The following is a 27529-nucleotide window of genomic DNA, read 5'->3' as shown; positions in this document are numbered from 1 at the left end:
AACAGTAGCAGCCAGCATTGCTGATCTACAGTGTATCAGGGGTGTGCTGGGTGCTTTACCTAAATGAACTCAAGTGAGCCGTTTAAAACCCTGAACCAAGGTCATAATTAGCTGGGTACAGATAGCTCACAGTCTAAAATCCTTTAATAACTTTGGGGTCCACCATTCCCATTGTAACTAAGACTTCATCACCACCCAAAAATGTGGATCCAGCTTTAGTGCATGTTTGGTATTATCTGTTCTCTCCTATGCCGTGTCTCCCCAACATAGACTCACAGAGCTTGCTTCCTCCCTAGACTTCAGATTCTTCGTATTAGAAACTCTTTTTAGCATCCTAACTATGCACAGGTGTTTCCCCCATTATTGCTTATGAGTTAAACCTGGTGTTCCACTATACAAAACGCTTTCCTTGGCATTTTCCTAGTGGATTTGCTCATGGATGGATGCCTCCCTCCAGCAGTCTGGATGGGATGCCAGCAGGGTCCAGCTTCACAAAGGTATGTCCTGACGGTTACTCCTCTGTTCTTGGGGAAAATATTATCTCTGACCTTAGGAGACAGAGGTATGTGGAGAGTGCTGGAGAAACAGAGAGGAGGGTGATGTAGAGGGTGGTCATTTTTGGTCACGGAGTCAGATGGATTTGGAGGGAAACTCTAGTCATCTTTTCTACTAAACTTTATGACCTTGGGTCAGTGAACCTTTTTAAGCTTCAGATACATAATCTATAAAAGTGGGAAAAAGTTAATACCTATTTCACTGGGTTATTGTAAGAGCAAACAGATAATCCGCTTACAGTGCTAAGGACTGTGCTCCCACTTGAGAACACTTCAGTGTCAGTTGCAATTATTATTTTTGTTAGTGTTTTATTACCAATACTATCATTTATTGAGCATCTGACATAAATTAGGCATGGCTAAAGTTGCTTTGTTCGTGACTCTCATTTAAATGTGGCATATATCATGTTTTAATGTTTTTGAGTTTTGCTGTGCAGAAAAATGGGACAGTAGAGGGGATTTGGAAGCTAAGAGAATTTTTTTTTTTTTAGTATGGGGGATGTGATAATTTTTATGATGTCAAAATAAACAAGAAGTGAGACAAAAGATACAAGGGAGAAAAGGATAACTGGGGCCACGAGAGAGTGAAATTCAGAGCATATGTAAAGGATAGAGAGAGAGACTGTTGTTAGTAGAAGGAACATTTCATGTTTAAAACAGGGAAGGAGGAAAGGCTGCAGATTAGGTATTTTGGAAGATTAAAAGTGTGGCAGCTCCTGTCAGGTGGCTTCTCTTTTTCTTCCCATGTAAAATACAAGCAATATGGGTAAAGGATAGGCCACCCACTCCAGTACTCTTGGGCTTCCCTGGTGGCTCAGGTGGTAAAGAATCCGCCTGCAACATGGGAGACCTGGGTTCGATCCCTGGGTTGGGAAGATCCCCTGGAGAAGGGAGTGGCAATCCACTCCAGTATTCTTGCCTGGAGAATCCCATGGGCAGAGGAGCCTGGTGGGCTATAGTCCATGGGATTGCAGAGTTGGAGATGACTGAGTGACTTTTAATTTCTTTGCCGGGCAGTGTTGAGTTTGGGCTTGTTGATCATGAGTGAATGTAGGCTGAAAGCAATTTTCCTGATTAAGTGATACCTTTCAGCAAACTCAGCTATGTGAATGAGGTAGTGAGTGAGAAGGCAGAAGGTCAGGCTCATTCGGGGTTGGTGTGAAGATGATTGAGGTAGATATGGACAAAGGAGTTAGGGATGCTAATATGACCTTCATAATAATAACCATGGGCCATGGTTCTAGCCTGGGGTCTGTGTGATAGAAGGCTGGTGATTAGATAAAAAATGGAGGGGTCAGGGCTTCCCTGGTGTCTCCGTGGTAAAGAATGTAAAGAATGTGCCTGCCAATGCAGAAGACAAGGGTTCGATCCCTGGGTCAGGAAGATCCCACACGCTGTGCAGCAACCAAGCCTGTTCACTACAGCCATTGAGCCTGTGCTCTAGGGCCCTTGCTCTGCAATGAGAGAAGCCGCTGCAATGAGCAGCCCAGGCTTACTGCAGCTATAGAAAGCCCACACAGCAACGAAGAGCCAGTACAGCCAAAAATAGATGAACAAATAATGAACAAAGCTATACATATATATTAAGTGGAGGGGTCAGTGGACTGGGGATCTCAAATGAGGCTGAAGAATAACTGATGTGGAGGTGCTAGGCCAAATAGGCTGGGAAAGTGGTAGGAGTTTATAGTTGGTGAGTAGGAGATTGAATTTATAATTTTAGAGGTGATACAGTTTCTGGCAATGTCATAGTCCAGACCACATGCAAGGTGAGTGAGGTATAAGCCTTTGTTGTTGGGAGATTGAGCGCTGTTTGTCAGAGCAACAAAGCTGATTAATATGGGGGAGTACAGTGACTTGGACTTCCCCCACCCAAGGAGCCCCTGAGGCTTCAAGGTTCACTGCTCGACAGGCAATGATCCAGGCAAAGCTCCTCACTGGGTAATGAAGTCTCAGTTTCAGGTGTTTTCATTTCTACCAGATACGGGCTTTAAAATGCAGACAATGTCTTTCAGGGAAGTTGTCTTCTGCTTTGTTAACCAGTTCTCTTTTTTCTGCATAAACCCCTAGCACTTAAGAGCAACAGACAACAGACACCATGCCATACGTTTCAAGTTAAATAGACTTGAAATCAAATGCTACCTTTTCCATTTACTAGCTGTTTGACTTTAGGCCAGTTAACCTCTCTGTTTCAGCTTTAAAAAAATTTATTGAAGTAGAGTTGATTTACAATATTCTGTTTCTGTTGCACAGCAAAATATTTCAGATATATATACACTTTACTTTTCATATTCTTTTCCACTATGAAACTGAAGCTGCTCAGTTGTGTCTGACTCTTTGCGACCCCATGGACTGTAGCCTACCAGGCTCCTCTGTCCATGTGATTTTCCAGGCAATAATACTGGAGTGGGTTGCCATTTCCTTCTCCAGGAGATCTTCCCGACCCAGGGATTGAACCTGGGTCTCCTGCATTGTAGGCAGACGCTATACCACTACGGTTTCCTATAAACTATTGAATATAGTTTCTTGTGCTATACAGTAATACCTTATTGTTTTTCTATTTTATATATAGTAGTTTGTATCTGCTAATCCTAAACTCCTAATTTATTCTTCTCTGACCCCCTTTCAGATAAAGGAGGCAAAAGAGAAAAGGAAAGATATAAGCCTCTGAATGCAGTTCACTTCAGTTGCTCAGTCGTGTTCCACTCTGCAACCTTGTGGACTGCAGCATGCCAGGCCTCCCGGTCCATCACCAACTCCCAGAGTTTACTCAAACTCATGTCCATTGAGTTGGTGATGCCATCCAACCATCTCATCCTCTGTCGTCTCCTTCTCCTCCCCCCTTCAATATTTCCCAGCATCAGGGTCCTTTCCAATGAGTCAGTTCTCCCCATCAGGTGGCCAAAGTACTGGAGCTTCAGCTGCAGCAGCAGTCCTTCCAATGAATATTCAGGACTGATTTCCTTTAGGATGGACTGGTTGGATCTCCTTGCAGTTCAAGGGAGTCTCAAGAGTCTTCTCCAACACCATAGTTCAAAAGCATCAATTCTTCAGCGCTCAGCTTTCTTTTTTTTTTAAATTTTATTTTATTTTTAAACTTTACATAATTGTATTAGTTTTGCCAAATATCAAAATGAATCCGCCACAGGTATACATGTGTTCCCCATCCTGAACCCTCCTCCCTCCTCCCTCCCCATACCATCCCTCTGGGTCGTCCCAGTGCTCTAGCCCCAAGCATCCAGTATTGTGCATCGATCCTGGACTGGCATCTCGTTTCATACATGATATTTTACATGTTTCAACGCCATTCTCCCAAATCTTCCCACCCTCTCCCTCTCCCACAGAGTCCATAAGACTGTTCTATACATCAGTGTCTCTTTTGCTGTCTCGTACACAGGGTTATTGTTACCATCTTTCTAAATTCCATATATATGCGTTAGTATACTGTATTGGTGTTTTTCCTTCTGGCTTACTTCACTCTGTATAATAGGCTCCAGTTTCATCCACCTCATTAGAACTGATTCAAATGTTTTCTTTTTAATGGCTGAGTAATACTCAGCTTTCTTTATAATCCAACTCTCACATCCATATATGACTATTGGAAAAAAACATAGCTTTGACTAGATGGACCTTTGTTGGCAAAGTAATGTCTCTGCTTTTTAATATGCTGTCTAGGTTGGTCATAGCTTTTCTTCCAAGGAGCAAGCGTCTTTTAATTTCATGGCTGCAGTCACCATCTGCAGTGATTTTGGAGCCCCCCAAAATAAAGTCACTGTTTCCATTGTGTCCCCCTCCATTTGCCATGAAGTGATGGGACCAGATGCCATGATCTTAGTTTTCTGAATGTTGAGTTTCAGGCCACCTTTTTCACTCTGTTCTTTCACTTTCATCAAGAGGCTCTTTAGTTCTTTGCTTTCTGCCATAAGTGTGGTGTCATCTGCATATCTGAGGTTATGGATACTTCTCCCAGCAGTCTTCCAGTTTGTGCTTCATCCAGTCCAGGATTTCTCATGATGTACTCTGCATATAAGTTAAATAAGCAGACTGACAATATATAGCCTTGACGTACTCCTTTCCTGATTTGGAACAAGTCTGTTGTTCTATGTCCAGTTCTAACTGTTGCTTCCTGACCTGCATATAGGTTTCTCAGGAGGCAGGTCAGGTGGTCTGGTATTCCCATCTCTTAAAGAATTTTCCACAGTTTGTTGTGATCCCCACAGTCAAAGGCTTTGGCATAGTCAATAAAGCAGAAGTAGATGTTTTTCTGGAACTCTCTTGCTTTTTTGATGATCCAGCGGATGTTGGCAATTTGATCTCTGGTTCCTCTGCCTTTTCTAAATCCAGATTGAACATATGAAAGTTCATGGTTCATGTACTGTTGAAGCCTGGCTTGGAGAATTTTGAGCATTACTTTACTAGTGTGTGAGATGAGTGCAATTGTGTGGTAGTTTGAGCATTCTTTGGCATTGCCTTTCTTTGGGATTAGAATAAACACTGATCTTTTCCAGTCCTGTGGCCACTGCTGAGTTTTCCAAATTTGCTGGCATATTTATTGCAGCACTTCCACAGCATCATCTTTTAGGATTTGAAGTAGCTCAACTGGAATTCTATCACCTCCAGTAGCTTTGTTTATAGTGATGCTTCCTAAGGCTCACTTGGCTTGGGATTCCAGGATGTCTGGCCTAGGTGAGTGATCACACCATCGTGGTTATCTGGATCATGAAGATCTCTTTTGTACAGTTCTTCTGTGTATTCTTGCCATGTCTTCTTAGTATCTTCTCCTTCTGTTAGGTCCATACCATTTCTGTTCTTTATTGAGCCCATCTTTGCATGAAATGTTCCCTTGGTATCTCTAATTTTCTTGAAGAGGTCTCTAGTCTTTCCCATTCTGTTGTTTTCCTCTGTTTCTTTGCACTGATCCCTGAGGAAGGCTTTCTCGTCTCTCCTTGCTATTCTTGGAAACTCTACATTCAAATGGGTACATCTTTTCTTTTCTGAATGCAGAGTTCCCTTGAGTGGATTATACTAAGTGAAATAAGTCAGACAGAGAAAGTCAAACACTGTATGATATCACTTGTAGAATCTGAAAAAGCCAAATTTGTAGAAACAGAATAGAATGAACTCTAGGCCTTTGGGCTGGGTGAAATGGGGCAATGTTGGTCAAAGAGGAGAAACTTCCAGTTAGAAGCTGAGGAAGTTCTGGAAGTGCGACACTTACCTATCCCATGAATAAATGAAGAAAGAATGAAGGTCATAGAAATGGCAGCCACAGTATCATAGTCTTAATTCATATTGTGGTCCTAAGGGTAACAAGAGCTTCTGTATCAGGTGCCTGATGGCTATACAAGGTTGATGGTTGTTGTTTTGGTGTCTTTGGTTTAAATGGACAATGCAACTAGGTAGAAATCATGACGGATTATGATAGGCATAGATGCAACCAAGCTTCTTTTGATCTGACACCCTGCTGAGTTCACTCATTTAGGTTAACAGCAGACATTTGACTTTGTGATTCAGGATCTAATCCAATCCTCTATTTTATAATGAGCAAGTTTAAGACTTAGTGTCCACTAAGGGCTTCCCTGGTGGCCCAGGGGTAAAGAATCCACCTGCCAATACGGGAGCCATGGGTTTGATCCCTGGGTCAGGAAGATCCCCTGGAGAAGGGAATGGCAACCCACTCCAGTATTCTTGCCTGGAGAATCCCATGGACAGAGGACACTGGTGGGCTACAGTCCATGTGGTCACAAAAGAGTCAGTAGAAACTGAGTGTTAGCTGGTAGGCGTGTTCTTGTTTCGTTTTGTTTTTAAATACAGAAAATGATTTAGATGGGGAACAACACAATTATACAGAAAATCAATGACACAAAATTGTTAAGAAAACTAAGGATTATTCTGGTACCATTCCTTGTTATATTAATTATTAAGCTCTTCATTTAGTCAATACATTGATTCTTCAAATGTTTTAGTGTTTGAATCCCAGTTTAAATAGACCAAAGATAAATAAGACATAGCTTTTCTTAAGGAACATGTCTAACAAAGAAAATAGTGCTGAAATGTCAGATTGACATGGAATAGTTTTACAATTTAAGGCTGTACAAAGAGCAGTGGATGCCCAATGATGAGTGATAAACTGTAATCACCATGGGAAGCTTCATGAAAGAACCACACTTAATCTAGGTTTTGAGGAATGACTAGTTGGGGAGGGGTGTTGGGGTATGTGTGTGTTGCAATCTATGTGTGACTGACAGGTAGGCTGCAGAATGGGAACTGGAAGTATTTTAATATGGCTGAAACATAAGGATTAAGAAACATATTTAAGAATATAAACATTAAGGGAGGGAGAGTAGTAAGGAAGGAAGAAGCCAGAACATGGAGGATCTTATATTCCATGCTTAAGATTTGCACATGATCAAGTGATGGACAGGAGCCCTGGCATGCTGCAGTCCATGGGGTCGCAAAGAGTCAGACAGGACTGAGCAACTGAACTGAAAGTAGGTCTAAGTTTTTAAGCAGGTGAATAACCTGTTTATATTTTCTATTTTGGAGCCACACCTTTGAAATCAGTGTGGAGTGTGTCTGGGAAGAGGGAAAGACAGGAGACAGAGCCCAAGCAGCCAAGAGGAAAAGCTGTCAAGTACAAGAGCTGATGAGGCTTTAGTTAAGACAGTGTCAGAGAGCATAGCTGAGAGTAGGTAGAATAGAGTAGGTCACCCAGAGTAGGTCAGAACTGCATTTCTGGACACTGGAGCCTTTCCCAAAATACTAGTGACAGTCCTGTGGTGCTATGGATGGGGCATTGGCGAGTCTGAGAAACTGTGATGAGACCCAGATGGGCAGGGAATGAAAAATCCTGTCTTCATAGGGTTGAGAGAATACTGGTGTCAAGAAATCTTATGTAGGCTGTGAGCCTGAGTTGGGGCTGTGAAAAGGACTCCCCACTTGTTCATAGTTGATGCCACCCCTCCTAAAGCCTCAGTATAGTAGAAAGAACAAGAACTTTGGAATCAGATGGACATGGATTAAAATCTTAGTTTCACCACTGGTTTTCTGTGGAATCTTAGGTTTACTAATTAATCCTGTTGAACCTCAGATTTTTTTGGATACAAGATAGGTATAAAAAAATTCTTCCTGGCATGATGCTAAGTGAAATGAGTCAGAGAAAGACAAATACCATATGATCTCACTTTTATGTAGAATCCAAAAAAAAAAAGAACCCCCAAACTGAACTCATAGATAAAAAAAAAATGGTGATTGCCTAAAGTGAGGCGTCAGGCATAGTCAAAATGGATAGAGATTGTCAGAAGCTACAAACTTCCAGTTAGAAGATGAGTCTTGGGGATGTAATGTGCAGCATGTTGACTATTGTTAACAATTCTGTATTATATATTTGAAAATTATTCAGAAAGTGTTTTTTTTTTAATAAAGCTTGTTTGTATTAGAGTGTAACCAATTAACAATATTATGTAAGTTTCAGGTGCAGGACAGAATGACTCAGCCACATGTATACAAATATCCATTCTTTCCCAAGCCCCCTCCCATCCAGGCTCCACATAACACTGAGCAGAGTTCACTGTGCTCTACAGTAGATCCTTGTTGGTTATCCATTTTAAATATAGCAGTGTGTGCATGTCCATCCTAAACTCCCAAACTATCCATTCCTCACATTCTTCCCCCCGATAAGCCATAAGTTCCTTCTCCAAGTCTGTGAGTTTGTTTCCAGTTTGTAAATAAGTTCATTTGTACCATTTCTTTTCAGATTCCACATATAAGGGGTATCATATGATATCTCTTCAGAAAGTAGATCTTAAAAGTTCTTCAGATCAGATCAGTCGCTCAGTCGTGTCCGACTCTTTGCGACCCCATGAATCGCAGCGTGGCAGGCCTCCCTGTCCATCACCAACTCCCGGAGTTCACTGAGACTCATGTCCATCGAGTCAGTGATGCCATCCAGCCATCTCATCCTCTGTTGTCCCCTTCTCCTCCTGCCCCCAATCCCTCCCAGCATCAGAGTCTTTTCCAATGAGTCAACTCTTCGCATGAGGTGGCCAAAGTACTGGAGTTTCAGCTTTAGCATCATTCCCTCCAAAGAAATCCCAGGGCTGATCTCCTTCAGAATGGACTGGTTGGATCTCCTTGCAGTCCAAGTTCTTACCACAAGAAAAAAAAACCTTACTATGTGTGTTGATGAATATTAACAGATAGTAATCAAACTTTTGGAGAAGGAAATGGCAATCCACTCCAGTGTTCTTGCCTAGAGAATCCCAGGGATGGCAGAGCTTGGTGGGCTGCATTTATGGGGTCTCACAGAGTCGGACATGACTGAAGTGATTTAGCAGTAATCAAACTTTTTGTGATTATTTCACAACATAAACATATCATGCTAGTATTTCCACCTAAAATGAACACAATGTTATATGTCAATTATATGCCAATTAATTTTTCCTCAAAGACTTATTGAAAAGATTAAATAATATTAGATTGTGTATAAATTGCTTGTCAGGTTGGTGGGCCTGTAGTGAAGAAGTCTCAAAACATTCACTTAGTTTCTTTTGCCTTGAAAAAAAAAAAGACACACAACCGGAGAGTTGTGAGTTTAAGTTTTATTCAGAGTCTCACTTAGGACTACAGGCCAGACCTGGCTCTGAGGAACTGCTCTGAAGAGGTAGAGGGGAACCTGTATATATGTAATGTTTTTAGCTGTGGAATATATGTAGTGAAGAGTACTTCTTGGTGAAAGATTACTGCTAAGCACAAAGGACAGATATCTCAAGGTAATGAGTTTAGTGCTTTTCTATATGTGAGAAGATGCACGAGCGTGGAGTCATTGAAATCGTTGTTCCTGAGATGTGTATCTTACTATCTGGGGGTTTATTTATCCAAACACAGAGTGCCTCATCCTGTTTTTCATCCTGAATTCCTCTCAGGGTGCACTTTTGGATGGTGGGTTGAGATTAAATCCATGTAGAACTAGATGGTTTGCAACGCTTTTTTTTTTTTTCTTTCTTTTTCTGCTTCACATTTAATTCTATGATTCCCAGCAGTCAGGAAAGGAGAGAGTAGAGGAGGAAGTTGGTTGAGTGTCTGAGAAGCCTCCGAATTTCAGGCCATGGAGTATGATGATAAAAGCCCTGAGTTGGAAAGGATAAAGCCTGGGGACCAGTCTTGTCCTCCTAACATAGCCTCCTCCTTTCAGTTTAATTGTGGCAGCCACCCTGATCTTCCTGGGTGTCTGAAGGACAATTTGGTCATTTTCAAGGCAAAGTTTAGGTAGCAGTGATGGTACTAAATTTTGTTCCCAGGGCCACTGCATCTTGAGGACACTTAAATGCCTAGTCTAAGAATAGAGGTAGCTCCTAAGAAAAGGAAAAACATGAAAGACATCCTGTGTTTGACAAGGTTTTCCCATGTGAATTTTCAGTTCAGTGGAGTAAAACTTAACTGCACAACTGTGTGTTAGGTGCTGAGAGCCTAACAAAGGATGGCAACACACAGTCCTTGTTCTAGAGAGAAGATTACAGTTCAGAAGCATGCGCTTAGGTCTTAATTCCATAAGCCATTGACTCGGCTCTCCTTTTGCTTCAGCGTGGAAATCAGCTGCTGAGTTACAGCCCTCGGGCTGAGGGTGTTGATTTTGCAGTCTACTGACTACACATTATTCTGACAAAAGCAAGAGGAAAGTGAATTTTCTAGAACTGAATTTCTTAGACTGATGCTGGATTTTCTTTATATATAGGTGTGTGTGTATATATATATATATATGTAAATTTATTTGTTTTTGGCTGCTCTGGGTCTTTGTTGCTGCATGGGCTTTTCTCTGGCTGTGGCGAGTGGAAGCTACCTTCTTGTTGGGGTGTGTGGCTTCTCATTGCACAGCATGGGCTCTAAAGTGAGTTGGCTTCAGTAGTTGCGGTTCCTGGGCTCTAGAGCACAGGCTCAATAGTTGTGATGCATGGGCTTAGTTGCTCCATGGCATGTGGGATCTTCCCAGGTCAGGGGTGAACCTGTCTCCCAAACTGGCAGGTGGATTCTTTACCATTGAGCCACCAGGAAAGCCCGATGCTGGATTATCAAGACCCACGCTCTTTGAGAACAGATGTGACCAGCTCTTTCTGTAGGGCTCCTTCTTGGCTATTAGGGAGTCCCAGTCTCACACATGCCAGTTCTTTTTTCTTTTTGCTGTGAGCTTTACTTACTCTTCTGATGATAAAAATGCCAGGATGGATACATTTCAAGGAAATGAACAGTTTAAAATGTTGCCTGTTTAAAAATTAAAATTAATTTGCCTTGTGAGTTGTGAGTCTCATTTTAATAGCGCCCTGAATAATGCAGGAGCTGCCGAGTTTGGGGCTTGTGCTCCGCTTTTGGCTGTCTTGCTTGGGAAGCAGCCAGTGCAAAAATGTTTAGCCTGTAAGGCATGAATTCTCCTGGGGTCTGCAGAGCAGGGAATATTAGCGGTATGGGTTTAGAAGGTGCAGTTTAGGAGATTTTCAAGAACAAACTGGAAAAGGTAGGCAGACAGATCCCAAATTGGAGGTTTCTCTGAGGCAGACAAGCTGGTCCAAGATGTGGTTGAAGGAGGAGTTTTTTATGGATCATCCATGTCCACTTAAACCTTTTTGTCTCCCTTGAGATCCACAGGATAATGGCTAAACTCCTTAGCATGAAACCCAAGGCCCCCGGGTTCTGGCTCCTGCCCTCTTTTCCATATTCAACTTAGGCACTGCTGCTGCTAAGTCGCTTCAGTCGTGTCCGACTCTGTGTGACCCCATAGACGGCAGTCCACCAGGCTCCCCCGTCCCTGGGATTCTCCAGGCAAGAACACTGGAGTGGGTTGCCATTTCCTTCTCCAGTGCATGAAAGTGAAAAGTGAAAGTGAAGTCGCTCAGTCGTGTCTGTCCCTCAGTGACCCCATGGACTACAGACTTCCAGGCTCCTCTGTCCATGGGATTTTCCAGGCAAGAGTACTGGAGTGGGGTGCCATTGCCTTCTCCAAACTTAGGCACTACTTCTTTGCAATGTGGACCTTGTGCTTTAGCGTCACTGAGCACCTCGAAGTTTCTGAAGGCATCCCGCTCATTTGAACTTCTAAGCCTTTCTGAGTCTGGAAGATAATCCCACCCACCCTTTTCCTTCTGTAAGACCTTTTCCCTTGTCCTTCTTGCTTCAGCTTGTTTGTCATGGCCTTTGAGAGGCCATTCCTGAAACTCTAGGTGGTTTTAGGTACTCTGGCTTGTACCCATTGTCTTGTGCCACCTCCTCTTGTGGCACTCAACTTTCTACATGATCATTGTCTTTGCAAGTCTACTTCTGCCATCAAAACCAAAGCTCCTGGAAGTCAGGAGCTATTTTCTTCACCTGGCCATAGCATACCCTCGTCACATGCCGGTTGCACTGATTGGGAACAGGTGGACCTGATACCCTCAGCCTTGAGCCTCTCTGTCTCCCCAGGGAGCAGCACAGTATCTGAAATTCCATCACTCCATGCTGCTTTTTGGTTAAGCACGACTTTTTTTTTTTCTTCAAAAGCTCCTGGTAGGTGGAGAGCCTACCATGGAATATTGGACCTTGAAGGGCCCTGAAGACTCTTCAGATGCTTTCTCTATTTTATAAGTGAGGAAATGAAGGTCTAGAGAAAAGAAATGACTTGCCCAGACTCACACAGCTTATTAGTATGTAAATCCATGATTAGGGTCTGGGAGTTGTGATTGCAAATTTGATATCTGCTCATGAGTGGTCAGATTTCCTCATGTTAGCAATTACAAGCTCTGGGAGTCTGTGGTAAGGTGATAGTTGAGAACAGGAAAATATTACATAAAAGGAAAAGCAGAGAAGCTCGAAGACAACTACACAGATTTTTCATGCAAAGAGACTCTGGGACAAGACAAACCTACTGGCCAATGTGCTGTGTTGTCATTTTATACCACTCTGAAATGAGAGCTATCATTACAAGAGGTCAGGAAACTGTCCCATTTTCCTTTGGATTCCCAATACTTAGTTATTAACCTGGCGATGAATAGGTTCTCAGTAAATGTTTAATTCTTAAAAACAGGATCAGAAGAGAAATCAGCACACGATTAGTCTGCTGCTGCTGCTGCTAAGTCGCTTCAGTCATGTCCGACTCTGTGCGACCCCATAGACGGCAGCCCACCAGGCTCCTGAGTCCCTGGGATTCTCCAGGCAAGAACACTGGAGTGGGTTGCCATTTCCTTCTCCAATGTATGAAAGTGAAAGAAAGTGAAGTCGCTCCGTCGTGTCCGACTCTTAGCGACCCCATGGACTTCGGCCTACCAGGGTCCTCTGTCCATGGGATTTTCCAGGCAAGAGTACTGGAGTGGGGTGCCATTGCCTTCTCCGCACGATTAGTCTAGTTAAAGAATATTTTTAATATTTATTTTAATTCTGAATTTAAATGGAAAAGCTGCTTTTTGGTTCTTTTTCATTTAATATAACTATTAAATTACTTTAAGAATTATATTCTTCCCTCTATTTATTCATATTGTTCAGTCGCTCAGTTGTGTCCGACTCTTTACAACCCCATGAACTGCAGCACGCCAGGCTTCCCTATCCCTTCACCATCTCCCAGAGCTAGCTCAAACTCATGTCCTTTGGGTGATGCCATCCAACCATCTTGTCCTCTGTCGTCCCCTTCTCCTTTTGCTTTCAATCTTTCCCAGCATCAGAGTCTTTTCAAATGAGTCAGCTCTTTGCATCAGGTGGCCAAAGTATTGGAACTTCAGCTTCAGCATTAGTCCTTTCAATGAATATTCAGGATTGATTTCCTTTAGAATGGACTGGTTTGATCTCCTTGCAGTCCAAGAGACTCTCAAGAGTCTTCTCCAACTTATTCATATTTCTGCCTACTAATAAAACTTTAAATTAATTCTCTTGCACAAGCATTTAGGTTCTTTTATCTGGTTTTGGTCTTACAGATCATGATGCTTATGTTCTATGTAATACTCTAGTTCATAGTGTGTTTCTGCAGAAACCCCGGATGGGGCCAAGGGGCACCCTGTTCTCTCTGTTACTAAGGCAGTATCCTACGAAGAAGCCTCAGTCGATATGGGTGACATCTTTCTCATACATCAAAGCCTTCTCACAAACCTTGACAAAAACTTCTCAGAAAGCCTCAGTCCAGAAATGTGAAACCATTGATGAAGAACCATGGAGTAATTTATTCATTTATTTTTATTAGAAAAAAAGTTATCTTGAATACAGGGATTTCTTTTTTGGCCAACCTTTCCATGTTCATCAATTTTCTTTCCTAGAGAACCTGCCCCTAAAAGCTGTATGCAGTTTGTGATGCAGACAGAAAGCAAATGGGGAAGAAAAGAGCTGCCACCAAGGATGGACTTGTGCTTCAGGTGGTTGCTTAGCTCCTCTTGACTCCTGAAAGTGACACATTTTAGGTGTCATCTCTACTTAGGAAATGGTGCTCTGATTCTGAAACCTCTTTATACCTAGTCACAGTCTAAAACAGGAAGTCTTCTTGTTGAGTACCTTCTAAAGACTTTGATAAACACCAGGATGGCTTTTTTTTTTGTCAATTAAAAATATGCATTTCTTAGATGAAACTTGTATAGACTACAATGGTCACTAAATGGTCCATGGTTGCTAAAAACACGACAAAATAACTATACTGTCTTGGGCCACGTTAATTTTGATAGTATTCGCAGTGAAGGAGGTTATGGTGCTTTTCAACCCATTTAAAAACTGACCACAACTTGGGTCATTGCATTCATCTCTGTGATTTGTGATTTTAAGGATACAACGTATTCTTGAAGGAGCATGTTCAGAGGTAAATTGGCATGGGGGAAAAACCTAGATGGTGACCACTGAGAAACATCTGAAGAAACTAGACTTGTACTAATAAATCTTACACTCTTTTTTGCCTTTTGGAAAGAGGGTATACAGAAACATCATTTTACCAACATTCCAAAAAGAACTTGGAGACGGATTGGTTCCATTCATGACTATCTCTGCACCTGGTAACTCCTTGCCTTCCTTATCCCAAAGATCTCAAAATCCTGTTGAGTTCAGCAGCCCCTCTAGAGAGGCATCTCCCTGTGCTCCTTTTATATCCAGCTTACTCCTTCAACTCCACCCAGATGAGCAAACATTCATGGAGTGCTACAGTCCTTTGTTTAGGCATCTCCAGATAGGCTGGGAGTGGTACAAGCATGCAAGACATAGGGCACATAGAAGCTTGCATTCTAGTTCTACTTGCTAGCTGTGCAATCTTAGACATAATCTGAGTCTTGCTTCTTTATCTGTAAAATTAACAAAATAATACATCCTTATGGAAGAAACACAAACTGGAATCAAGATTGCCGGGAGAAATATCAATAACCTCAGATATGCAGATGACACCACCCTTAGGGCAGAAAGTGAAGAGGAACTGAAAAGCCTCTTGATGAAAGTGAAAGTGGAGAGTGAAAAAGTTGGCTTAAAGCTCAACATTCAGAAAACGAAGATCATGGCATCTGGTCCCACCACTTCATGGGAAATAGATGGGGAAACAGTGGAAACAGGGTCAGACTGTTTTCTGGGCTCCAAAATCACTACAGATGGTGACTGCAGCCATGAAATTAAAAGACGCTTACTCCTTGGAAGGAAAGTTATGACCAACCTAGATAGCATATTCAAAAGCAGAGACATTACTTTGCCAACAAAGGTTCGTCTAGTCAAGGCTATGGTTTTTCCTGTGGTCATGTATGGATGTGAGAGTTGGACTGTGAAGAAGGCTGAGCACAAAGAATTGATGCTTTTGAACTGTGGTGTTGGATAAGACTTTTGAGAGTCCCTTGGACTGCAAGGAGATCCAACCAGTCCATTCTGAAGGAGATCAGCCCTGGGATTTCTTTGGAAGGAATGATGCTAAAGCTGAAACTCAGTACTTTGGCCACCTCATGCAAAGAGTTGACTCATTGGAAAAGATTCTGATGCTGGGAGGGATTGGGGGCAGAAGGAGAAGGGGATGACAGAGGATAAGATGGCTGGATGGCATCACTGACTCGATGGACGTGAGTCCCAGTGAACTCTGGGAGTTGGTGATGGACAGGGAGGCCTGGCGTGCTGCGATTCATGGGGTTGCAAAGAGTCGGACATGACTGAATGACTGATCTGATCTGATCTGATGGGATTGTGGTTAGGATTAAATAATGTAACACATCAGAATGTGCTTGAGTTGGTAAATGTCTGGTTTCCTTTTTCAGTTGGGCTATCTGCTATCTAACATTTATTGAATAACTGAAGAAAGCTTCACTTCTATCCATATCTCTCTCTTAAAAATGGGGAGAGAGATGGAAGGGAGGTTCAGGAGGGAGGGGACATGGATGTACCTATGGCTGAGTCTTGTTGATGTATGACAGAAAACCACAAAATTCTGTAAAGCAATTATCCTTCAATTAAAAAAGTAAAAAAAAAAAAAAAAAACCTCAAACTCTCAGCTTCATCACTCTGTTTCTCTATACTATAAATTTCTATTACAGTGTTGTTTGTTACAGTCATTTAAAAACTAGTTGTATCTACTAAAGCTAATAGCTCATGTTTTTGGGGATTTCCTACTTTGTTAGTAATTCTTAACAGCAACTGTGAAAGTTAGATACAGCTTATTACTTTGCTTTAAGGGGGAATAAGTGGGAACTTGGTGAGTTTGAGTGATTTACGCCAGGATATGAACCACTGCAAGGCAGAGCCAGAGTTCAAAGCCAAGACATTGTGACTGTAAAGGCCATACTGTTTCTGCAAGAGAGACTTCTGAGTCCTAGGAAAGAGCAACTTTATGTCAAGCCTTTTTGTAATCCTATTACCTAGCAGACTGCCCTGGTAGGGGCACTGTAATAATAGTTTCAATAACAGTTTATTTAATTGGATTGAATTGAACCAAATGATTAACTTATTACTGTCTTTACATTCCTGTTTATAATTCTAATTGTAGGTGTGTTGACTTTATTAAAAAGTCAAAGGATCATTTCCTAGGACTTACGTAGGTCATCTATCTGTTAAATATATTTTTCTACATTTCCAAAGTGATGATAATTTTACAGGAACTTCCAGTAAATTCATGAACTATGTTAAAGTTTAGAGTGATTGAGGCAATACCAACAAAGAGTCCTGCTGAGAAAATATTGAGACATATATGGAAATAATGATGATTCTTTTTTCAAGTATCAAGAGGTTTGAAAATGGGTTCTTGGAATTTATGGAATCCTATTTATTTTCAAGGAGATTACTATTCAGGGAAGGGACATATCCAAAACAAATTTTAATATTATATTTTCTTTCTTACTGACACAACTACCATCACTAAATAGATGGTAACACCATACTTGAACTTGAATTCCCTCTGTCTCCAACTTGGGAGGTTATCTTGGTGAGGCAGGCTAGCCCAGAGGAAAATTCACTGGCTTTTACATCAAATAGACCTGGAATTTAATTCTCATTCTAATTTTTGTAAACCTCTCATCTGGGTTTCATGCAATAGTCTCTGCCATTCAACCTCTTGCATCACCATGAGAAGGATTCATGTAAATCTCAAGTATAATAATCTGCTTCTCTCTTGCAAAACTTTTTATTTCGCACCACTTCTATAAAGTGAAGCTCAGAGTTCAGAGACTAATATTCAAAAATTCCAGAACTGGACTTTAACTTTCCTTTTGGCATAGTGATTAAAAAGGAGACTTTGGCATCAGCCAGATATGGGATTGATTCCAGGCTGTTCAAATTTTTTTTTTTTGCGTATCCATCAAAAATAATTAAAAAAAAAAAGAGTAACTGATTTGCAATGTTACAGTAGTTTCAGGTATACAACATGGTGATTTGATATTTTTATAGATTTTAATTTGTTTTAGTTATTATAAAATATTAGACATAGTTCTCTGTGCTGTACATTATATCCTTGGATTCTATTTATTTTATACCTCTTGGTTTGTACCTCTTAATCCCCTTCTACTGTCTTGCCTCTCCTCCCACAGGTAACTGCTTATTTGTTCTATCTATGAGTCTGTTTTTGTTTTGCTATATTCATTTTTTTTAAGATTCCACATATAAGTGAAAACATATAATATTTGTTCTCTGTCTGCCTTACTTTACTAAGTATAATATTCTCTAGGTCCATCCATGTTGTTGACAAAATTTTATTCCTTTTTAACAGCTGAGTAATATTTCCATTGTATGTATGTATGTATATATATTGGGTGTATTGGGTATACATACCACTCTTCTTTATCCACACATCACTCTTCTTAATCCATTAATCTGTTGGTGAACACTTAGGCTGCTTCTGTATCTAGGCCAATGTAAATAATGCTTCTATGAACATTGGGGTGCATGGATGTTATTACATTAGTGTTTTCATTTTCTTTGCATGTATATCCAGGAGTGGAATTGCTGGATCATATGTTAGTTCTATTTTTAGTTTTTTGAGGAACCTACATACTGTTTTCAACAGTTGCCTTTTCTCCACATTCTCATTGATGTTTATTACTTGTTATCTTTTTGATAATACCAGTTCTGACTGGTGGGAGGTGATTTCTTTGTGGTTTTGATTTGCATTTCCCTGATAATTAGTGATGTTGAGCATCTTTTCATGTGACTGTGGCCATCTGTATAACTTCTTTGGAAAAATGTCTATTCAGGTCTTCCTATTTTAAATCAGATTGTGTTTTGATGTTGAATTCTACGAGCTCTTATATTTTGGATATTAATGCCTTATCAGTGATATCTTTTGAAAATATCTTCTGATTTGGAAGGTTGGCTTTAGTTTTGTTGATAGCCTCCCTCGCTGTGCAAACACTGTTTTGCTTTTGTTGCCTTTGCCTGAGGAGACGGATCCAAAAAAATATTGCTAAGACATAAGTCAAAGAGTGTACTGCCTATGTTTTTTCCTGGGAATTTTAAGGTTTCTGGTTTTATATTTAGGTCTTTAATCCACTTTGCATTCATTTTTGTATATGGTGTTAGAAGTGTTCTAACTTTATCATTTCATATGTAGCTATCCAGTTTCCCCAACACCATTTATTGAAGAGACTGCCTTTTCCCCATGGTGTGTTTTGGTTTCCTTTCTTGTAGATTGGTCTTAAATGTGTGGTTTTATTTATGGGCTCCCTGTTCTGTTTCTTTGACTTCTGTGTCTGTTTTTGTGTCAGTACCACCCTGTCTTGATTATTCTGCTTAGTAGTATCGTCTGAAATCAGGGAGCATGATACCTCCAGCTTTGTTCTTCTTTCTCAAGATTGCTTTGGCTATTTGGGGGTGTGGGGATTTTCTCCCTGGGACTTGGAAACGATGAACCTGAAAGAACAACACTGGGACAGTCTTTTGCAAGGACTGACAAATTTATTTCTGCAGTCGAGCCTTTTTATAGAAGCAGGAACAAAGAGCTTAGAGTATATGGCCAGCAGAGCGCGTACGGGGTTAAGACATAATCAGTAAAAGATATTTCAAGGACAGCGCATTCTAAATGACTCAGGTGTTTATCCCACGACCCATTTTCTCAAGCAACATCTTTAATATTATTAAATCTTGGTGCCGAGCACGGCTAAAAGCAGGAGATGTTTTTCAGCTATCTCAAAGCCTGGGTGCTTCTGGCCCTCTGCCATTTTCCCAAGGACCTTCTCCTTCAAGGCTATTTTGCGCTGCACTTCCCAACGGGGGGTTTTTGTGATTCCATATAAACTTTAGTTTTAGTTCTGTAAAAAATTCAAAGGCATTTTGATAGATATTGCCTTGAATCTGTAGATTGCTTTGAGAAGTAAGGATGTTGTACATTATTGATTCTTTTAATCCATGAATGCGGGATGTCATTCCATTTATTCTTTTTTTTTGGTATACTTATTTTTTTTAATTTAATTTTATTTTTAAACTTTACAATATTGTATTAGTTTTGCCAAATATCGAAATGAATCTGCCACAGGTATACCTGTGTTCTCCATCCTGAACCCTCCTCCCTCCTCCCTCCCCATACCCTCCCTCTGGGTCGTCCCAGTGCACCAGCCCCAAGCATCCAGTATCGTGCATCATTCCATTTATTCATATCCTCTTCAATCCCTTTCACTTCCTTGATGAAGTTTGTGTGTGTATTTTATTATTTTTGATGCAATTGTAAGTGGAATTGTTTTCTTGCGTTCTTTCTGATTAATCATTATGTCTGTATAGAAAAGCAAGATTCCTGTTTGTTAATCTTATATCCTACAGCTTAATTCTTGTATTAGTTCTAATGGTTTTTGTGTATGGAAACTTTAGGCTTTTTAATATATAATATCCTGTCCTTTGAAAGTAGCGGCAGCTTTACTTTTTCTCTTCCAATCTGGGTGACTTCTGCTTCCTTTTCTTGTCTGATTGCTGTGGCTACGACTTCCAAGACTGTGTTAAATATAAACAGAAAGAGTGGGCATCCCTGTCTTGATTGTAGAGGAAAATCTTTCAGTTTTTCACCATAGAGTATGATGTTAGCTGTGGGTTTGTCACAGATAGCCTTTATTATGTTGAGATATGTTCCCTCTGTGCCAACTCTGAGTTTACATCATGAATGGGTATTGAATTTTGTCAAATACTTTCTCTGCATTTACCGAGATGATCATGTGATTTTTCATCCTTCATTTTATTCATATGTTGTGTCACATTAATTTGTTAATATTCAGCAGTCCTTGCATCCCTGGATTAAACCTCATTTGATCATGGTGTAAGATCCTTCTTGTATATTGTTGAATATATTTTGCTAATATTTTTGAGGATTTTTGTAACTATATTTATCAGGGATATTGACTGGTAATTTTCCTTTTTTGTAGTGTTTTTGTATGGTTTTTGGCATCAGGCTAATGGTAACCTCAGAGAATTGAAAGTGTTTCCTTTTCTTCATTTTTTGGGGAAGAGTTTGAGAAGGATAGATATTAACTCTTTTTTATGTGTTTGGTAGAATTTCCACCAAGGAACTATCAGATCCTAGACTTTTGTTGGGAGTTTTTTGGTTACTGACTCAATTTTAATACTTGTAACTGGTCTGTTCAGATTTTCCATTTCTTTCTGGTTCAGTCTTTGAAGATTATGTTTCACCCATTTCTTCTGGTTTGTTCAGTTTGTTGGGATATAACTGTGTAGTATTCTCTTATTATTGTTTGTATATCTTGATCTTCGTTAGGTGAAACAGTTACTTCTCTGGTCTTGAAGGGCTGTCCTTGTGTGGGAGCATCCCTATGCAGTCTTTGTGCCCAGTGGCTTTTGGTGGGAGACCTGAATCTGAAGTGAGCACAGCCCGAGTCTTCCCCTGGGACAGCTGCCTTGGTGGGAGGTAGCACTGTAATTGGAAGGGCTATAGCCAGAGTCAGGTGTGAACCAGGCTTCTACACTCACTGTCTGTCAGTATCAGGGGCAGGGCTAGGGTTCAATAGGCTGGAGTAGGAACCCGGCGAGAATGGGTATCTCTGGAGTGTGATGGCAGTTTCCACCTTGGTTTTGGACATGGCTAAGGCCTGAGAGTTTGGATCTGCATTTCTTTGCTGATTTTACTTCTCCCTGGTGTGCCTGCCTTGGTTAGAGGCTGAGTTGGAGAGGAAGGGTCGGTGTCTCTGCTCCTCTCAAAGTGTGCACACTCTGATGGTGGTCTTCACCTTGGAGCTAGTTTTGCTGCCTCCAGTGTGCACTGATGACTGGGAGTAATCAAGGGTGTGCTTGCTCTCTTGAAGAGCCATCTTTCAGCCCTCCAGTAAGCCTCACTGGTTTTCAAATTGGCTAAGGGGGCTCATCTTTTTTGGAGCTAGATGTCAGGGCTGGGGTGCCTAATGTGTGACTAGAACCCCTCACTGCCCAGGGAGGACCCCTGAGCCTGTGTTATCCCCCTCTTCTCATGTGTCCCCCTGCTAGAGGTGCAGCTCTAACTAGATCACTTCTCCTTTACTGGACTCTGTGGGGCTCTTTCTTCAAAGCTTTCATTGTAGAAGACCTGTCTTGCTAGTTCCAAGGTTGATTTCAGGGAGAGTTGCTCTGTATTCAGTCATCCTTTTGATATGTTTGTGAGGGGAGGTGAGCCCTGTGTCTGTTTCCATCCTGTTGATCTCTCTCCCCCAGGCCCTTGACTTTGGGTTATTTACTTAACCTCATTAAGCTTTAGTTTACTTGTCTGTAAAATAAGGTGATGCTAGTGTCTGTCTTATAAAACTGTTGCAAGAATAGATGCAATATTGCATGTGTTTTAGGGTCATAATTTTATTCTATTAATCATAGGAAGGACTTAATTTTTTTTATAACTAATTTCATCTTCCTCAAAAGCCCTGTGCTATTAGGAAGCTGGAAAGAAGGGTTGTGGGGGAGACTGCTCAGAATTTCCAGTTACTATTATCTCAATTGTCTCCAGTTTAAATAACCTCTTTTATTTTTTTAATTTTTACTTTTTATTGATTTATTATAATGTACTAGTTTCAGGTATACAGCAAAGTGAATCAGTTACATGTATACATATATTTACTCTTTTCTAGATTCTTTTCCCATATAGGCAACTACAGCATTTTGAGTAGGGTTCCCTGGGCTATACAATAGGTCTTTATTAGTTATCTATTTTGCATATAGTAAAAAAAAAAAAAAAGAATAAGCTGAAACCTTTTTGTATGTGTATGGCTAATGGGCAAGTTGGCCCTTATAAGTGAGAGTGATTTCACAGATGTATGCATTTGTCAAAACTTAGCAACTTGAATATTTTGTATATGTCCAATTTATTGTATGTTGATTTTTGCCTTACTGCAGCTGTTCAAAATTGTTTTCATATTTCTCAGAAAAAAATGAACATGTATTTGAAGTCTGCTCTGGATACTAACACAAAAAACCCCCCCAAAAACCCAGCTTGTGGGTGATTGGGTCTCCTTGGAAAATGCTCCTCTTTTAAACCCAGCCTCCTCTGCTCTTGTCCAGGCTGTTCTCTAAGTCTGAGAGACTGGGATTGATGCACCTGTTGCAGCAGGTAGGGGGGGCCTGGCTCCCCACACACAGGCCACTTTATTGAAACGGTTTTGGTTTTGCTTTTTGTTATTCCTTCCACCTGGACGTTGGCATAGAGGCCGAAGTTTACGACTGGCTGCCCTCCAGCGGGTGGGCCCCCTGCCGCCTTTCTAGCTGCACCCCTTTCACTGGTGCTGAGAATGTGGCTGGGAACTCTGAAGGCAGCCTGTTCTGTAGCCCTCATCTATAGGGTTGCTGTGCTGTTGCCACAGCATAGCCCATGATCCTGAGGGAAAATCCTGGATTCTATACAACACCGAAGCTGAGGCAGCTTTAGAAATGCTGATTCAGGCTCTCGTCCACCTAAAATGATTCTGTGACCATTTTTACTCCATGTTGAAGTGTTGCGTGTTGCCTCTCACCACTGTCCTCAAATTCCCAATGGAGAGCAGAGCACCACTCATATGTTCTGCCCTGAGATTTTGGCTTTTTGACATGGTATCTGCCTCCTTCTTCCTCTTAAATAGAAATTCCACTCTCTTCCTATACTGGAAGGAATAACCTTTTCCTTTTGCTTTGGGCTTGAGGAAAAACACCTCTAAGTTTCTGGTTTCCTCTTTTCCTGGCTATTATCAGTGGAAGGGATATTCCCTTTACATTATGGAAGAATATCTGTGATTTAAGCTTAATTGCACTTCATTCTTGATGTAGGAAACGTGGGGCAATGAAGAACCAGGAATTACCTGTGCTTGGCATATATTTCAAGGCATCATAAGTGCTCAGAAGATTTGGGTTGCTATTAGCTTTTCACCACTCTTACCTTTCAATGCACTTCCCTCTTCTTCCTTGCACACTAAATATAGTATTTTCTACATGAATCTGTATTCAGTTTCATTTTATACCTTCAATAAAAGCAGTTTATTAAACAGATCACAGAGTTTAACTTTTCGATTCTTCTAAGCATATGAAACAAATTTAAAGCCAGGAGAAAGCAAGTTTTTGAGACAATGATAATAAAAATACCTAAAGTTAAAAATGAAGATCTTATGTTCCAGAAACTTTATATTTATTATCTCATTTCATTCTTGCAATAGTCTTCAGTAGATGGGTATTACTACCATTTCATTTTTGGGTATAGTTTAGAGAGGTTGATTTGTATTCACAAGGTCACAAAAGTAGGAAGTGATAGGGCCAGAATTAGAATCCAGATTTTCTGATGGCAAAGTTGATACTCTTGTGATTTATTAATTCTCATGTGCCCTGAGAATTAATTCATAATAATAATATTATGAATATTAATAACATATATGTTATATATATAATAACATATATATACATAATAACATATAATAACATAATAACAAATTCTTTGTTCATAATATATGCTCACCTAATTTATGTACCATCTTGACTTTTCCTCACCTTGTGTACTCAGAGCTCAAGGTAGAGACCTTTACTAACTGTCCTTGAAAGCTTCTGAGAATCCTTCATAAACATGCTTTAATTTGGAATTCCTCCCTGTCCTTACCACTACCTGACACTAGCTCAATTCCACGTTCCTTTAGATTCCCATTTCTTCCCAAGGTGCAATTAAAATTACCCTTAAATCCTATATATGTTTGTACCTCAGTCAGAGCATATAACCCACTGTTTCCTATGAGGGCCATCTAGGTGTGTGTCTGTCTCTCTAAATTGAATCAGGGTTCCAGGGGTGCAGGGGTGGCATCTTAGTTCCTTGTCTAAATAGATGGAATGAAAAATAAGCCTTTTCTTAACGTGAATGACCTTAATCCCTGGAATAAAAGAAATCCTGAGTCCCTGATGACTACCTGTAGGCACATCTGGTCAAACCAGCTGAATGGTCAGGTCACTGTGAGGGTGAAGTCAGCTTTTAAAAAAAATAGTAAAGTGATGGCAAAAAGTCTGTCACTTGGAAGCTGCCAGGGGCTGGTAGGTGAAGTATGCTATGCCAAGGCCTAATCTGATGATTCGTGCATTCATTCTATAGCTATTTATGAGCGTCTTGCTGTGTGCCAGCTACAGTTGTGGATGCGGAGTAAGGATACAATAAGCCAGACCCCTGCTCTCATGGACTTATACCTAGTTGCGGGGGTGAGGAATAGATGATAAACGAGGACAAAATCCGATCATAGCATGTCTTTCAAGGGGTGAGGAAGACTAGGGGGAACATTTTTTAGGGAGGAGGTAGAATCAGCGTTTCTATTTAACTTTATTGATTTTAGGGTGCTCCTTAGATAGCTGGTTGAAGGTGTCAGGTAGGAGACTGAGGAGGTAACAAGGATTCAACAATGTGAGCTGAATATACAAGTCTGTAGTTTAGGGAGCAGGCAGGGGGCAGAGACGTGGGCTTTGAGTCATGTGTGTATAATTTACCTCGAAATCAGGCCTGGAGAGTGTGGGGAGAAATAAGGTAAGAACAGGGAGTTTGTGACGACCCCTAGGGGTTCCACGACAGAGGATGAGCTTTTGAGCCAGATGTCCATGTTCTGTGTTACACTTTGTAAATACCATATGTCTTTTATTATTGTCCATTTTCAATTAAATGTTGCTTAAATATCCTTCCTAGTTCCAGCTGGGCTGGACCATTATGTGGGAAACAGTGCCTTGTGGGGCCAGCAGGGTGTGGTATTTGCCATTAGAGGAATATTGAGAAGGTAAGAGTGATTTGGCAGGTTCAGAGAAGAGGCATTTTCCAGCTTTCCCTTTACTCCTGGAACTCGTCTCTTGGGATCAATCTCAAAAGACCTGGATATTATTCTATGAAAGGGGCCCTAAGATATAGTATAAATATCATATATATATATGTGTGTGTGTGTGTGTGTGCGCGTATATAGCTATACTCAAAATGTATCATGTCTCTTTTCTAATTAATATCTATCAATGGCTCCCCATTATTCTAATGTTAAAACCTCAGTTTCTCAACGTGGTTTAAGGCCTTCTAAATCTCACCACTACTCCCCTCTTGAGTGTTGTCTATGCTACTCTGCTTCTCATACTTTATGCTCCAGTTATACTGGACACGACTGAGCGACTTCCCTTTCACTTTTCACTTTCATGCACTGGAGAAGGAAATGGCACCCCACTCCAGTGTTCTTGCCTGGAGAATCCCAGGGACGGGGGAGCCTGGTGGGCTGCCATCTCTGGGGTCACACAGAGTTGGACACGACTGAAGCGACTTAGCAGCAGCAGCGGCAGCAGCAGCATACTGGGTTGTGTCCTTGAAATCTATGCTGTTCTACGTCTTGTCTGGATTTGGGCTTTTATATGCTTTTCCGTGTATCTGAAATGTTTCTCCCATTCCTCCCTTCACTTGGCTGGTTCTATTCATCCTTCAGGTTTCAGCTTATGCAGACCACATCTCCTTAATCAAGGAAGCCTTCTCTGACTCCCTGGGAAAGGGTCAAGTCTACCTGCTGAATACTCTAAGGTACCCTATAATCTCTACAAAAACACTCAACGTACTTTAATGTTAATTGTTCTTTAAATGCCTGTCTTCCCATTATGTTTCAAGACAAACAATGGGTCATTGTCTGTCGCCGATTTATGCCCCATGACCAAGCACAACTCCTGAAAATGAAAAAAGCTCAATACATATTTTGAATCAACAGACAAACGAATGAATGAAATTCTCACTATGCCAGTCCTACTGGGTGCTGTCCTGTGTATCAGGATCAGATCTCCTTCCTGGCTTAGGTTCAAATTTAGTTTCCAAAGACAGAGCATGCAAGACTGTCCCAATTAGTTGGGGAGACAGATTCAGGAAAGTTAAGTGACATCTTTAAGGTTAAATGACTGATAAAGACAGACTGGAAGACACAGTCTGGGCTGTGCTAAGGGCCAACTGCTTCCTCTACTGTGCACTCCATCGAGTGAGTGTTCTTCTCTTCCACCAGAGGGTGTGGTTCCTATTCCCCAGATCCTGGGGCTGCTCTTTCCTCTCCCAGGGGCTGCTCAGAAGACCCTGAGGGCTAGATTACCGGTGCAGGAGGTTGTTCAGTCACTAAGTTGTGTCTGACTCTTTGAGATCCCATGGACTGCAGCACACTGGATTCCTGACCTTCACTGAACCACTAGCCAACTGCAGGGCAAATTCAGGAAAGGATTGAAATCTTCCGCGGTTTCTCAGACTCCATGACTTTGTCTGCACCATTCCATCTCCTTAAGAAGCCTTCCCTTTCTTCTTGGCCCTGCTTTTCTGTGTCCCAATAGCATCCCGTTCTCATCCCCCTCATCATACATTACCACGTGGTATTGTATTTGTCACTTTCAGGTATCGCCTTCATGACCAAGAGATTGACTAAATGAAGACACATCTTGATCTTAAGGATTCACAGTCAGCTCAAGGCTTTTTCAAAGCAAAACAGTCATGTTAATAAAGTGTACTAGAATAAATGCTACCATACAAATATGCCAATAGTGTAGTGTGGTATAATGGAAATTATGCACATGAGTTCTGATGTCTGACAGCCTGGATTCCAGTCTTGGTTTTACCACTAATTACCTCTGTAGTTTCGGGTAATAATAGTCCCATGTTTTATTTCCCCTATCTGTAGAATGGGAATAAAAACAACATACATTTCATAGTGTTGTTGAGAAAACTAAATGAGATTAGCTGACGTAAAGTGCTTAGCATTGTAGCTGGAACATGATAAGTGCTCTATAAACAAATAAAGAATCTGCCTACAATGCAGGAGACCTGGGTTTGATCCCTGGGTTGGGAAGATCTCCTGGAGAAGGGAATGACAACCCACTCCAGCATTCTTGCCTGGGAAATCCCATGGACAGAGGAGCCTGACAGGCTACAGCCCATGGGGGCATGAATCAGACATGGCTTAGTGACTAACCCTTTCACTTTTTAATGATGATAATAATGTACAGATTTGAGCCTCCAAAAGGCTCCAAAGGCCGGCATGCCCAGAAATAGCTTCACAAGGAAGCTGATGCTTGAGTTAATTCTTTTTGAATAATTTGAAAATTTCCAGACAAGGCATGGCTGGGAAGGGTGTGAGGAGTTCTGGGGAGAGGAAACA

At 41.1% G+C, this 27529-nt stretch overlaps 1 protein-coding gene across 34 annotated transcripts in view; it reads left to right on the top strand.

Annotated features, from left to right (window-relative positions):
- The first annotated feature begins 345 nt into the window (after nucleotides 1-345).
- LOC147342510 (uncharacterized) overlaps nucleotides 346-27529 on the top strand; it is a 360032-nt gene continuing 332848 nt past the window's right edge. For 28 of the 34 annotated variants that reach the window (XR_015157866.1, XR_015157856.1, XR_015157855.1 and 25 more), the window contains exon 1: nucleotides 347-497. Coding sequence is in view for 16 of the 34 variants with exons in the window: in XM_086384542.1 (XP_086240668.1) it covers nucleotides 444-497 (54 nt within the window). In the remaining 18 variants the exon portion in view is untranslated. Of the gene's footprint in view, nucleotides 498-25834; nucleotides 25927-27529 lie in introns of all 34 variants that reach the window. The other 6 variants (XR_015157861.1, XR_015157859.1, XR_015157862.1 and 3 more) reach the window with 5 other exon arrangements.

This window comes from Bos grunniens, chromosome 29, assembly GCF_055505025.1.
Source record: "Bos grunniens cultivar Pamir isolate PY7600 chromosome 29, Bosgru_T2T1.0, whole genome shotgun sequence".
Classification (NCBI taxonomy): Eukaryota; Metazoa; Chordata; class Mammalia; order Artiodactyla; family Bovidae; genus Bos; species Bos grunniens.
The sequence above is the reverse complement of the archived record's forward strand: the minus strand, read 5'-3'. Positions and strand labels throughout refer to the sequence as shown.